Below are 14,438 nucleotides of genomic sequence, written 5' to 3' on the forward strand. Positions count from 1 at the left end.
TAAAGACACCGTTACAGTAGTCAAGTCTACTGAAGATGAAAGCATGGACAAGTTTTTCCAAATCCTGTTGACACATAACTCCTTTAATTCTTGATATATTCTTAAGGTGATAATAGGCTGACTTTGTAATTGTCTTAATGTGGCTGTTAATATTCAGGTCTGAGTCCATGACTACACCAAGATTTCTGGCTGGATTTCTGGAATGCATATTAATGATAAAAAACCTCATAAAGTGGAATCTTCATGCCATGGGAACTTTAAGATTTTAAAGCATGTTTTCAGTTGCTTTAATTCTAAACCCTCTTTAGAGAATGCAGCAGTCACTGTTATTGCAAAAATTAGGTCACATTCAGGTTTGGGTTTAATTTATTTCACAACAGTATTAAAATCAACTTGCCTCCTCATGCCAGCTTTTCTATTTAGAAATTTGCTTGCATGAGCAGGTTAAATTGGGATTTGTCATCATTAAATTGGGATTTGTCATGATTTTCATTTTGTAAAAGCAAAACATTGTTTAGGCAGAATATCATAGCAATTTTATGGTGGGTGGCAACCAGCGTCAAGGTTCAGGCCTTTCTCAGGCAAATTTAACCCCTGGCTATAAGGTCACTTTTCAAATGAATCTGCACTTACAGCTGCACTACAAAAAAACAAAAACAGTTTTTATTATATTTTGAAATGATAGACTTTTCAGTTTTTCTTAAATATCTTTAAGCTGATTGCAAAATTACTGGTGTTATTTACTACAGATTTTTTACTAACATTTGAGAGTTCATTATGCAGCCATAACAGCTTGTTCACATCAGTATCACACAACTTATGTGTACACTTCACACGGCAGTGTTGTCCTATGAATGAGCTTATATTCCAGCGCTGGAACCTAAACACCCTGTGAACTAGACTAAACAACTTGGATGACGAGATGTTAGCATGCCTTTCTTATGCAATCTTGGGTCCGTCCTCTGTCACATGTTGGCCTGTTGCACTGTGGATTTAGCTGTTTTGTATTAGGATTTTGAGTCATAAGCTCTTCCAAGACTAAACCCCATCTTGACAAGGAAAGACATGAATTACCCAGGATGTGAAGGCTGTCAGCTCTATTTAGGACAATGCTGTCCACTGTCGGTGCTTGTTAAGAGGGCTTGTCAGTCAAACCCATGCACACTAATGCACAGAAAGGCAAACTAACCTGGGGCGCAAACTCAGTGCTCGCTAAGCTGCTAGTTGGGCTGACGTGTTTGGGAGGAGGCACCATAAACCTTCGGCCTGGTTGGGGAAGCATACTGTTGGAGGGAGAGCCTCCTTGCAGGAGCCCTGGGACGGTTTGCTGTAGTCGGACACTCTGGTACCATGTCCAGTGTGGAGGAGGTGGTTGGGGCTGCCAGCTGGCCTGTGGGTTTAGCTTGTCCACCTGCATCTGGAGCTGAGCCAGAGTATTGTGGGGTGCTCCCAGGGTAAAGCTGTAGGGTGAGCCTGAGGGGCCCTGCCCAGCGTGGGAGAGCTGATGAGGAATACCCTGAAAACCACCAAGCTGGTGGCCTGGGACACTCTCCACCACTAAAGAGCCTGAGGGAACATACACACAGAGACAGATTGTGCATAACAAGTACGGATACGGAATACACAGTAGGTTACAGACTAAACTTCTGCGAAGAACTGTGGGAAAGAGAAAGTGTAGGCAGTAATGCAATAGAACATTTGGGAAATTGTACGGGTTATTAAGTGTTTTAAAGAAATATTGAAAAATGTTCCTAGAGCCCAATAGGATTTTTTTTAACTGGCATGATTTGACAAAAAACAGTTCCAAGACTAAAAGAAATGCATTCTCTGTATCAGATATATTTGTTCATGTCTTACCCAGATCAAGATTTGAAGCCCAATAAGAGGATTGACTCTGGAAGCGTATAGTGCTCTGTGGTATAAACGAGGTACTACATTTTGCCCGCAGGAGGTTTCCAATCTGAAACAGAATCTGCAGCAGATGGGAGGTTATTAATAATTTTTAAGGAGGACTTGTGTGTGTTACAAAAGGCATATGCTCCCACTTCATCATATCCAAGACACACCCATACGTCTAACCGGCTTTCAAAGCTGAGCTGAGTTTCATGTTGAGAAAACGAGACTATGATGTGATAGTGAATGAATGATTGGACAAGCCATACCAAACGTTTACAGTATAAGAGGGCCGTGCCCCCATTCCTGGCTGTGGCCCATTCGGTGAAGTTGATGACATGATCCAGGTGTCTGGATAGATAGCCGATGTCCTCGTGTTGTTTTCGCAGGACACTCTCATGATCCTTTGTTACAGCCTGGAAAAAATGAATAAGTTATCATCTGCTTGAGGGTATGCACTCTGGGCCTCGGGGTAAGACAGTCGGCTGAGTTTGCATGCAAGTAATGTTCTTCTGGAAACAACACCACAGCCAGCTACAGGTCTAGAGCGTGGAACTAATAAATTACATTTAAAAGCTTTTGTCTTACCTCAAGCTGAGTGACTAGCATCTTGCCCTTTTTGTTAATCTCGAGAATCAAACTGCAGATGGATTTCTTTATTTCATTATGCACAGACGTACGGTTCCGATCAACCTGAAGAAGTCTGAAAAGCATACATTACAACTACCAATAAGTATTCATTCATTGAAGATGATATCCCAAACAAAACATGAACAATTAACAGCAAATATTTCAAATTACATTTTGGAGTCATCTCATTATTACTGGCATGCTTTTATCCTTCAACAGTTTTCTTGTTAATGAGATTTGGAGGCCGTGTGAATGCATAAATGTAAACAGTTCTATAAGTGAGTTCGACCTTTGGCATGGATTCACTTTGCGTACTCGACATGTGTTATCACGTGGTGTGGTGAAACATACACACCCACTGTTTATGGAGTTTGATATGTCTTCAATCAGTTTCTTCTTCTCCTGCAGCTGATGGGTCATGCTCTCCATGTGCCGTTTGTGGTTTTTATAAGCATCTTCAAGGAACTGGTAACTACTCCAAAAGGAACAAAAGAACAACAATGTAATTGCAAATGCAATTTCCAAAGTAAGCACTGGGTGGTACGGATGAAAGGATGTCCGGCAGCACTCCTAAAACTCACAGGGGCTCAGTAAAACCTCTGTAGAGTGCACAACAACAGACGGCTTAAGTAACAATACATGGCTTTTTTTATGCAAACTCAAATGACAGATAGTAAATGAATGTTAATCCAATCAATTAAACAGAAATTAGTTGTAAAGTGTAACCTCAAACAAAAGCGCAATGTATTACAGGTGTATGAACCTTTATTTAATATAATTATATTATGTATTGTAAATTGTGACTGTACTTGTGGTCCTTATGCTTGACTAGTTGGCAGTCCCGACAGGTTAGCAGGTCACAGGTGTCACAGAACAGCTTCAGTGGCTCTTGTTTGTGGATGTCACAGAACATCGGCCTCTGAGCAGACATACCATGGACCTCTGAAATAAACAATCATCATGTGACCCTTCAGTCTGGGTAATTGGCAAGTCAAGCATTCGACATCCTTTATAATAAGCATTTGACCTTTGCTTCTTTTCAAAGTGCACATCTAAATCTTTTAATTGAATTTGAATTATGCTGCACTTACTGAACAATTTCTTTCATTATTTAACTGAGGTTTAAATTGTTACCAGTACCACAAATTTGCTTTAGAATGGAGTTAAATGATCTATTTCTGTGTAAAATGTATATACATCATTTAGGCCAATAAAATAGTCTTTTTTTTAGATAAGCTCAAAGTTTATTTTGAACAATATTAGTATTAGTCAAGAGTGTAAGAATGTAAAATATTTAAGTTTCACATGTGATTTCATGTTTGACAGTGTAATGGACTACCCTATAAAAGCTACAACATTTGATTTTGATGCAATAACCCCATTGAATTATTTCTATTTTTATTTTTTTTATTTTTTTATTGAGACAGAGAGGACATTAAGGCTATATGGCATGAGCTATAACCAATAGGCTACCAAGGCCCTCCTGTGATAAGATCTAAAGTGAACCCAGAGGAAAGTGTGACATCTGCAGCACGGATCCCATAATAGCTCTTTCTATTGTCATGGAAACACCACAAGTACATGTATTTCACAGAAGAAAACAATGAGATAAAGACACTGGTAAGAATACCTTTTGATACTTCTGCCTTCTGTCTGATGGTGTGGTCTTTGGTAAATTTGACTCTCTGGTGGGCGTCCACACACGTGGCGCAGAGGTACTCAACACAGTCCACACAAAACCCAGCAGCCTCAGTGCTGTCATCACAGGTCATACAGAACTACAGGTAGATGAGACAAGCATCAGAGGCCGATACATGTTAGGTGGGCAGGTCACAAGATGGGGGAGAGAGGCTGGGTTCTTCTTTGATCAAGCAAATTAAATTAGATTAACTGGCAAAAAGGATGTCAGAGTGGACAAAAGACATATCCAAGTAATTGATAATCGACAATTTTTTCCAGTTCAGCCCTTAAGGCACATGTCATTGCTTATCATGTAGGAATAGTAGAGCCAAGACCACACAAACCAGTTACAAGGCTGCCCCCCTATGGTAAAGCATTGTGTCACTGACCTGGACCTGTCTCTCCACTGTGCTGCTGGGAGCCTCAGCTAAGTCCTTCACAAATGCGTTTTCCATCACATCTACCTCCATACACTCCTGCCTGCACACTGGACAGCGGATCACATTCACTGGAACCAAACAGGATCACACGTGTTGGTCTAAATCAGTTAAATTGGAAATGTATGTGCTTTATGATGAAACAACTGACGCATTGACAACACAATATACAGTCAAAAGGCAATCCATGTGTGTAAAATGTATGTACTTAAACACACACCAGCAGTACAGAGCCACAATGACTTGTCACGTCCTGCGTGAAGGGAAAGTGATGCCCTGATTGATCCATGATCATGTTTATAAACAAACGGACTCACGTGGTTTGGTCGCGCTGTCAACCTGGGAGTTTGGTGGCTCCGCCATGGCCAAATTCCTCGAGGGCGAAGGCAAACATTTCTTGCAAAAAGAGTGCAAACATGGCAGAAGTTTGGGCTCGCGACTGTGAAAGTTTAGATGGCAAACGGGGCAAGTGTCCAGGTAATTTTTGCCGGTTGCATGGGACTTTTCCTCTTGCACTTGCTTGCTCTCAGCTTCGTTCTCAACGACAATGGCAGCAGCATCCTTCCTCTCCTGTGTTTCCGTGTGTCCATCCATTTGCTCCACTTTTAGCCTTCAAGGCTCTCTGTGTATACGATATGCACCCACACAGGTGAGCAGACCGGACCAGACCAGGCAAGAGTCATTTTCCTCCTACTCTTCGCGATAAAAGAGCATCTTCTCACACCTGCATGTTTCCTTTCTCACTCGCCAGTTTTTCTTTTTTGAAACACAGCGACGTTGACATGTAAAAACAATCTGCTGATATGTTACCTTTTCGTAAAAGGACAATATATCGACTGGAACACACAAACCTGTAGCACGAAAGATAAAGTAGACTGCAATACCTCCGAGAAAGAGCGGAGTGGCGCAGATGTTGTGAGATAGGATGTGTGTGTGTGCTCAAATTTCACCGCACGCGCTCGTTGCGGCACGAGAGGGGCGGGGTTAAGCAGTGCGCGTTCAAATAAGATGTAGTAATGTACTGATGCAATGGAGAACTAGCTCCACCGGTCAAAGGCTGACGTTTGTTAATCTGCAAGTTAGTCAGTTACTACCCAGTTAATGTTTTTTTTTTTTTAAAGAAATATCCTCTCTGTTGTTAATTAGACTGCGTTACACGTCGGGGAACGTTACTGTTCATTTCCTTACATTATGGGCCCTTCCATGTCTGACCTAAAAACTGAACGTAGTAGAGATTAAGCATCACCACTACTAAACATTTGGCCTATGTGCACATAAAATAAGTAATGTAAAACTATCCATAACTACAGTTCTTCATTTATTAGTTCTTTATTTTCTTAAAAATTACTTCTAGTCTATATCAGTCTATATGCCTGAATGTGCATAAATTATTTTACTGCAAAAATCATCTTCAATCAAATTCCACGTATTACACATGTATTGGCATTGTAATGGCATAGCACAATATACCACCCAACGCTATAGGTGTATCGTTACTTTGTTTGTTTATAAAAACATGTATAAGTTAAATTATTTTGGGACTGCTTTTGAATTCTGTTTATTTGAAGTACAGCTATAATAACAGTGTGCCTGCTTAGTTGTTACATAACTCAGCATGATGAAAACCTGGACAATAATTACATAAAAAGAGGGTGTTTCAGCTTTCTGGTGAAATATGACATGACCAATTCATTACTGTTTAAAACCATTAAACAGACTGACTTATCTGCAAATGCTCTCTGTAAGAAGTCACTAACAGTTAAGTCAGGGTTCAATGTTCATGGTCTTTTGTGAGTAAATGACCTAGTAGGCATGCTAGAGAGCACAACAGTGTATCCACTGTCACACACATGAATCTGACAGCAGAAAGCCACAGTGTCCCTCTCAGTGACGGGAACCATATTCCACTGCTGGGATTGGGCACCTATGGGGACCCTCGAACGGTGAGAAGAATGTCATCTGTGTGTTTTTAGACTTGTACGTTAGCTGGGCTTGTAATCTCTCCGTAATGAAGGAGTGGCTCTGTTAATAACTTGCAATGATTGATAACCATTAACGGCTGAATATGAACATGCATTGATTTTTCAAACAGGAATGCATACCACCAACTACAGCACAACGCAATCTAAACAACGTCGAATAATGTTTTCATTTTCTGTGGATTTATGATAGACACCCAAAGGCAAAGCACTTGAGTGTGTCAAGCTGGCCATAGATGTGGGTTACAGGCACTTTGATGGGGCATTGGTGTATTTCAATGAGCATGAAGTGGGTCAAGCCATTAGAGAGAAGATTGCAGATGGAACAGTTCAAAGAAAGGACATCTTTTACTGCGGAAAGGTAAAGAGTTCTGTCATTTTTCATGCGTTTTGATTACCTTTTTATAATTTTAACGTTCTCTAATTAGTTCTGTGTTCTCTTTTTCAGCTCTGGAATACATTTCATTCACCAGAGTTGGTGAGACCAACCCTGGAGAGGACTTTGAAAGCCTTAAAACTAGACTATGTGGATCTCTACATCATTGAGCTTCCTATGGCCTTCAAGGTAACTACACAGGGCACAAATAGACTGCAGTTCACTCATCAGCCAGACATTTGTCTGAACATTGCCCTTAGGTACGCATGTCCCACTGGCAGTGTTTAGTCTGGATAGTATTATTGCTCTGCCCTATTAAACAGGATAGTTTGATGCAAGATATATATGTTTTTTAAATTAAAAAAGAATACACAAACACATCTACGTAACTGTTCACAAGACAGTTATGATCATTTTTTTGTTATTCAATATGCACTAGATAAGATACCAAAACAATGTCATGAATCAGTAGTATTTATGCATAACTGCATAATCCGTGTGTAAAATATCTGTCATGTTTAGTTATAGGTTTCAGAAAAGATTCCTGTCTGAGGTAGATGTTTGATTAAGATTGGGAAACTACTGTGTTTAAAGCTGATGTGGTCGTAGTCAGATATTTGTATGATAAGTTGAATTTAACCTAAACAGTCCAGTTGAGGCCAACTCCACTTTTACACCTTCACTTTATAAAGTATTTGTACAGTGATGACCAGATCATGCCTCCAATATTTAAGTAATAAGTGTTGAATTGAATTGTGCTTAAATTCTAGCCTGGAAATGAGTTCTATCCAAAAGACCAGGATGGAAAATACATCTACCACCACACAGACGTGTGTGCAACATGGGAGGTGAGTTCTACTGAGTTCCCAGCGGATGGTCCTGCTTTTTCATGACATTGCTCTTCTCCCCCTTGTTGTTTGTAATGTATGGACATGTACATGTTTTTTCTCAATTAAAGCAACACTAAAGATTCTTTTGTACCTTAAATGATGTTTCCAAAATTGTTTTTTACTGGTTAATCAACTCCTAACAGGGTGAACGGCACTTCTGAATTTGCTTTGCGGCTTTATTATCGGCATTAACCGCACTATGCAAGTTGCCAGTTCCAATGAGACATAATGAGACGTTACGACAGCGGTGATGGACAATTCCACTTCCAACCTGTAGGGGGACTGAAAAGGAAATTGATTTGGTGTTGCTTTAATATTTTTTATATTTAGCTTATTGTTTGCACAACTGTAACTTAGAAATATGAAGTACGGGGAAAATCTTTTCAAAAACTTTGTTATTTGGTTTATCTATTGAAATACAATATTAATAATATTGTATTGTAAACCTGTAGAAAATATTACAAGAAAAATAAGATGGTGGCCCAATGGTTAGCACTGGGGCCAAACAGCAAGGTTCTGGGTTTGAATCCAGGTAATTCCGGGCCTTTCTGTCTATATGTTCTCCCCGTGTTTGCGTGGGTTTCCTTTGGGTGCTCCGGTTTCCCCCACCATCAAAAAACATGTACTAGGTTCTCCAGTCAGCACCCCTAATCAAGGCATTGGCTCAGATCTGGTGTTGGTTCCCGGGCGCTGTAAATGGTTACCCACTGCTCCCTTAAGGGATGGGTTAAATGCAGACAATGAAATCACAACATGTATGTGTATGTGACAAAAAGTACTACCACCAACTAAATATGATAGCGTTCAGATCGGTAAGACTAAATGCATGGATATTGTTTTGGATTGCTTTACATTTAACTAGAAGTGTCTAATAACATGTCAATTCACACGGTAATTTTAGGTGTGCACATACATTTGGTTGCTCATTCTAATCTGCTTTTTGTCTGTGCTTTTTAGTGAACGCCTTCCAAGAAAATATGACAGTGTAACATTAAATCAATGAATCAAGAGAAACCACATGTCTTCATACTTAGCGGTTGATGCCAGAACATTTTCTGCTGCAGCATCAGGAACTGTCAAGGACAGTGTCATAAACAGCCAAGCTCTGTTCAAAGATCTGTTTTTTCCTCTTCACTGTGCTTTATATTATTACCCAATCTCAGTAAGTCTGTAAAGATAATCACTAAGAGTCTTTGAGTGGATGTAAATCTTTTTTTTTCTCAATAGGCTTTAGAGGCTTGCAAAGACGCAGGGCTGGTGAAATCTCTGGGAGTCTCCAACTTCAACCGTAGACAGCTGGAGCTGCTGCTGAACAAACCCGGCCTCAAACACAAGCCTGTGTCCAACCAGGTGACCCCAACGTGTCCCTTTAGTCCCCCATTGACAACAGAGAGAGCATATTGTATGTAGTACTTGCATATTATAGCAGTATCATAGAACATCAACAAGAAGTATTTCTTAGCTTCTCATACTTACATAGGGCTAAGTTGTCTTGCTAACATTCCCACATTGGAACGTGTTTTAGTAAATGGTGCAGTATAGCTGTGTACTCTTTAGCTTAATAGTATGGTTTATACTCAAAATACTTAGATTACACTCCTTGTAACAATATCGTAATATACTGTCTCAAAAGACATGTTTCATTAGCTTTAATAGTATTGAAAGGAGTGGATTTTTCCTCTCCATATCTGAATGTATTCTGTTTAATAAGACCACAGCGCACTAATGTAATGTCAGACCACTTTGGGACAGTTTTCTTTTAAATAATTTATGTTCTTCTCGCTTACCTGTAGGTTGAATGCCATCCATACTTCACACAACCCAAGCTTCTGGAGTACTGTCGTCAGCATGACATTGTGATTGTTGGCTACTGCCCAATCGGCTCCTCCAGAGATGCATCCTGGTATGTAGGTTTAGAGAGATATGCACTTGTACTGACAGCTGGTATTTTATGTAATGTGTTGTTCCCTAAGGTGTTGTCTACATGGAAAGGTGAAAAAAACTCATTTTTTAGACAGACCGAAATTTAAAATCTCTGTGACACACAGGCAGGGGAAAAACTGGTGATTCATTTGGCTTTAAGATTGGAACTGAATGTTCCATGACAAAATTGAACTGCAAAGTAAATAGACTAAATCTTCAATGAAAGTAAAACTACGCATAACCCTTGTCATGGAAAGAACCTTACATAGATCATTAATGAAAGTCTGTGTCCTGGCATTATTCATATTTTCTTCTGTCTCTGGTTAAGGGTGAATGTGAAATGCCCTCCCCTGCTGGAGGACGAGCTGCTTGTATCCATTGGGAAAAAGTACAACAAGAGTACTGCCCAGGTGGCTCTGCGCTTCAATGTCCAGAGAGGAGTTGTCGTGATCCCCAAGAGCTTCAGCCCAGAGAGGATCAAACACAACTTCCAGGTGGGTTTACAAAAATGCTTTGTATCATACTATTGTATATTTCGTGCATTGTAATATTGTTCAATTCCAGCTATGGTGCCACAATTAATTCCATACAGTACATATAAGTTAATTTCAATCATTTTCGTAAAAGAAATATTCATATTTTGTTCCAGATATTTGATTTTTCACTCACTGAGGAAGAAATTAAAGCCATCGAAGGACTGAACAAAAATATTCGCTTTGTAGAGCTGCTTATGTAAGTATTGGCTTTGTTTGTAAATTATGTAATTAATTGTAGTGGACATTATGTTGTTTCTATTGTCTAATGCAAGAACATTTTTTCTAAAAGACTAATACGCCCTTATCATCATTCTCAGAAATAATAACATAACACTTTTGTTTTGTTTCAACACAGGTGGAGTGACCATCCAGAATACCCATTTCATGATGAATATTAAAGCCCAAGCACCTTTGCTGTTTACACTGGTTCCTTTTTTTACGGGGAACACTAGAGGGCTCTAGCTCACAGTAAATGAATAGCACAAATAAATGAATGCTTTTAACGTGCAGTTTAAATGAGAAAGTTGTTAAGTTGATGTACATGAGTTTCGTGTGAGATTCACAGTATTTAAAGAGATTAAATTGTTACTTACAACTGATTTGAAATCAACTACTGCTATAAATAAAGTTTGGTTTGAAAATAAGCCTCTTTGAAGTGAATATGGCAAAATATTATGTACATAAATATACGCAGATAGTTGATAGTACCCATCCAGGTTTGTTTTTACAACATTTTCCAGATACTGATCTCCTAATAATGGTCCCCGGATCACTATCTATTTCACTTTGAATGATAGGGTAACTTAAAAACCAACCAAAGTTGACCAAAGTCCTGTACCTTATTTACTTGTAAGATAAGGCTAAAAAAAGAACACCATTTTAGCAAACAACACAGATACATAACAGGTAGTTATGCAAGTCCAAGAGCCAAGAAAATCAGAATGGTGAACGTTAGGGTTTCAGTTGTATGAGATCACAAAAATAAAGAACATCGAAGTTTAGTGGCGTGAAGTGGTTACGACAGGCCCTACAAATATTAGTGCATTAGTTTTAGTCAGTTTATAGCTAATCGGGCCTCTCTGAATGGGTATGCACTGGAGTGTCCTACATGTGTCCTTATTAGTGTTACATGGAATTATCATTTTTATATTATAAGTGCACTGCCTACATGGCCAGAGTTAGATTGAAATTAGAATTGAAAATTTTAAGATTTAGTGTCTCCCTTTAAGTCTAAATAACATATGCCACAACATGTTACCACCTCATGCAACATTTGTCCCACCTGAGACATGTAGGTTTTAAGTACCTGCTGAAAGACATCTTTGTGCTAACGTACCAGAGGGGAGGGGGTTATTTATCCTATTAAAGCACTTTGAGTGTCTATGATTTTTTTTTTAAACGCCATATAAATGTAATGAATTATTATTAATATTAAAGATCGACACATATTCACCTCAGACATCCTGCAGTAAAAGATGGCATAAATTACACTACCGGTCAAAAGTTTGGGGTCACTTAGAAATTTCCATTCCACTCCATTATAGACAGGATACCAGCTGATGTGAGTGGGTGGCTGAACCTTAATGTAATATCTAAATTGCCCGTTATCAGCAACCATTCATCCAATGTTCCAAAGGTGCATTTTGTTTACTAACTGACTATATCATTTTAATGAAGGAACTGAGAAAACATTGGAGAACCTTTTTAGAATTACGTAAGCACACAACTCTAATAATTTGTAACTTGGTTGTTGTCAATTTTGTGATTTTAAATCTTTTCCAAGTGATTGTCAGCCTTAGTCTGTCAGTATCATGTTTGGATAAGTACACATATCTGAACATTTTTCATAGGAAAAAAAAGTAAAGCAAAATACAATTCTGACTAAACCTTCTTTGCATAGTTATTAAATGTGATTATTCTTGTGGAGCATGATGGAAACTGTTACATGACAGCCAAATCTCTGCTTTTAAAAGCATTACATGGGTGAGCCAACAGCTGGAAACTGCCCATCAGGCTTTGAGTTAAGTCTGTTAAGAGCTCTCTTTCTGTGTTGTTTGGTCAGACGGGGTAGCCTATATAAGTTTTATTTGACTGAATCTATCAACACAGTGTGGACACACTGTGTTCTTTGTGTACACACCTCTTACCTACTTTAACCATCGTGGCCAATTCAATCCTTGGCTGTCTGTCAAAGACAGACGTTTTCCACCATAAAATGAAAGGAAGTAGCAGTCATATACATTTTACAAATGTAGGGATTTTGTTATGGGGCTTACTTTCTCTTAAGACATGTTTAAAAAAACTTCTACTTTTTAGGATATACCTTACTTGACAGTGCCCCTCTTGGAAAAGGTTTGAGTAAATATTTGCATATGCCCCGACTGCTCATTTGATTTGAAAGGAACCCAGAAGTGGAGTAAAGAGTAGAGGTGTACTGTTGTACTGTAATATGGTCATTCATCCATCCAAATGCTGTAAATATGAAAAGTATATAACTTTGAATTTCCAAAATGTGTATCTTAAACCAGATGTTTAAACAAATCTAATTGGACCAGCACATTTGAGATTGATCTGAAAAGACAAGACCCTTTAGAGCAAGCACATTACAATCTGAGCAGTGACCTGTGACATACAGTCCAGTCATAGAACAGCAGGAAGCTGCAGAGAGAATGAAAAAATACTGTACATGTCAGTAATGAACCCCCTTTTCCTGTTTTGTCTTCTTTTATGCCCAATGGAGATTTGCTAGCATGACAATGGTTCTGGATGAGCAGATTTAGAAGAAAGGAACACAAGCTGCCCAAGCAGACTTTTGTTTTAAATGACAGGAACACTGAACAATAATTGCTGAAAGGATTTTTTTTTTACCTGCTTTGTACCTATCATCCTGAAAAGTTGTATTTTTTAATCAGAGCAGAAGCAATATTTTTCTGCATACAGTATGGAAGTTATTAGGGATTTTGTTTAGACGCATACTTATCTTATCTTAGAGGAAGTTTGACATTTTGGAAAAGAGAGTCATTGGCTTTCTTGCCAAGAGTGAGATTATTATTATTGACACTGATTGTTACTCTCTGCAAAAAAGGGAATAAGCTTATTTCCCCAAAAAGTCTAACTATTCATTCAATAATTAAGGAAAGACAATATACCATCAAATGGAATTACACGTATTGGTGATGATGGGTTACTTGATCATGTAGCCTACGTATGTGGACAGAGCTCTACACACAATTGCAGAGAGGTTTAAAACTAACTAAGTTACTGTAAGTGAGAACATGCACTAAAATAAAATACTTTGTAGACTTATGGTTCACGGTTATTTTTTAACTAATTAAACAGACTGGCCCGCCATACACTCTAAGTCTAAACTGCCACAAAGCTAAAGTCAGGGAGACAGCTTCATTTTTATAGAAAGCCAATGTGTTTGTGTCTTGAATTATAATTTCATTTGAGGTGGGGGGGGCGGGAAGTTCATGGAAGATTTCAGACAGGAAAAGCAGAAGCACATCACTCCCCCTGTCCCCACCTCCATAAAGACCCTCTGGATTGTGACCTTCTAACAAATGCCTTGAACCAGGCCACTATGGACCCCTGCTGTGGGAAAATGTTCTGAATGGGCTACTGGATCTGTGGGGGGAATAAAGACTCCTTTCCAGGGTTTGAATTAAGGATATTTTTGGAGCAGGGGCTTCATGAAGCAAGAATTATTTTTAATAACGCTCAGTCAGAAAAGACCACTAAAATATTTAGGCTCTTACTGTAAATCTCACGCACAATTTATGCTGTATCTTTAAATCTTTTTCTAACCAGCCTTTAAACATATTTGAGATGATTGTACATATCATATCCGTACACATCTGTGCATGTACTGTATAATCTGAGCGGCCACTTAAATACACGTGTGACCAGACTCTCCCCCATCCCTAGTTGCTCTATGGACAGAAAGGCCCTGGGAGAATGTGTGTGTCAAAAGGTTACGCAATCAGCCCACCATGCTGAAACAGCACAGACCTCTAGTGTGCTGTGGGGAGTGAGTGTGTGTGTTTGTGTTTGTGTGTGTGTGTGTGTGTGTGTGTGTGTGTGTGTGTGTGTGT

General features: G+C 39.0%; 3 protein-coding genes across 5 annotated transcripts in view; 2 read left to right on the top strand and 1 right to left on the bottom strand.

Annotated features, from left to right (window-relative positions):
• The window catches only part of LOC117948474 (transcription intermediary factor 1-alpha-like), an 11,110-nt gene extending 5,480 nt beyond the window's left edge, over positions 1–5,630 (bottom strand). For all 3 annotated transcript variants that reach the window (XM_034878100.1, XM_034878099.1, XM_034878098.1), the window contains exons 1-9: positions 4,958–5,630; positions 4,593–4,711; positions 4,154–4,301; positions 3,333–3,465; positions 2,879–2,995; positions 2,482–2,596; positions 2,163–2,309; positions 1,858–1,972; positions 1,190–1,566 (exon numbers count right to left, since the gene is read on the bottom strand). In XM_034878100.1, the coding sequence (XP_034733991.1) occupies positions 1,190–1,566; positions 1,858–1,972; positions 2,163–2,309; positions 2,482–2,596; positions 2,879–2,995; positions 3,333–3,465; positions 4,154–4,301; positions 4,593–4,711; positions 4,958–5,234 (1,548 nt within the window). In that variant the 5' untranslated portion in view covers positions 5,235–5,630. The remainder of the gene's footprint in view (positions 1–1,189; positions 1,567–1,857; positions 1,973–2,162; positions 2,310–2,481; positions 2,597–2,878; positions 2,996–3,332; positions 3,466–4,153; positions 4,302–4,592; positions 4,712–4,957) is intronic.
• Positions 5,631–6,334: 704 nt separating this feature from the next.
• Positions 6,335–10,856, top strand: LOC117948477 (aldo-keto reductase family 1 member D1-like). Its single transcript, XM_034878105.1, has 9 exons — positions 6,335–6,583; positions 6,813–6,980; positions 7,068–7,184; positions 7,766–7,843; positions 9,113–9,235; positions 9,679–9,788; positions 10,137–10,302; positions 10,458–10,540; positions 10,700–10,856. Exons 1-9 carry the CDS (start codon positions 6,491–6,493, stop codon positions 10,740–10,742), a joined length of 981 nt encoding a protein of 326 aa, XP_034733996.1. The 5' UTR covers positions 6,335–6,490; the 3' UTR covers positions 10,743–10,856.
• Positions 10,857–14,429: 3,573 nt separating this feature from the next.
• Positions 14,430–14,438, top strand: part of slc6a13 (solute carrier family 6 member 13) — a 17,292-nt gene continuing 17,283 nt past the window's right edge. Inside the window, exon 1 of the mRNA XM_034878104.1 lies at positions 14,430–14,438. This exon is cut by the window's right edge and continues 212 nt beyond it. The gene's annotated coding sequence lies outside the window, so the exon portion shown is untranslated.

Source organism: Etheostoma cragini, chromosome 8, assembly GCF_013103735.1.
Source record: "Etheostoma cragini isolate CJK2018 chromosome 8, CSU_Ecrag_1.0, whole genome shotgun sequence".
NCBI classification, from domain to species: domain Eukaryota; kingdom Metazoa; phylum Chordata; class Actinopteri; order Perciformes; family Percidae; genus Etheostoma; species Etheostoma cragini.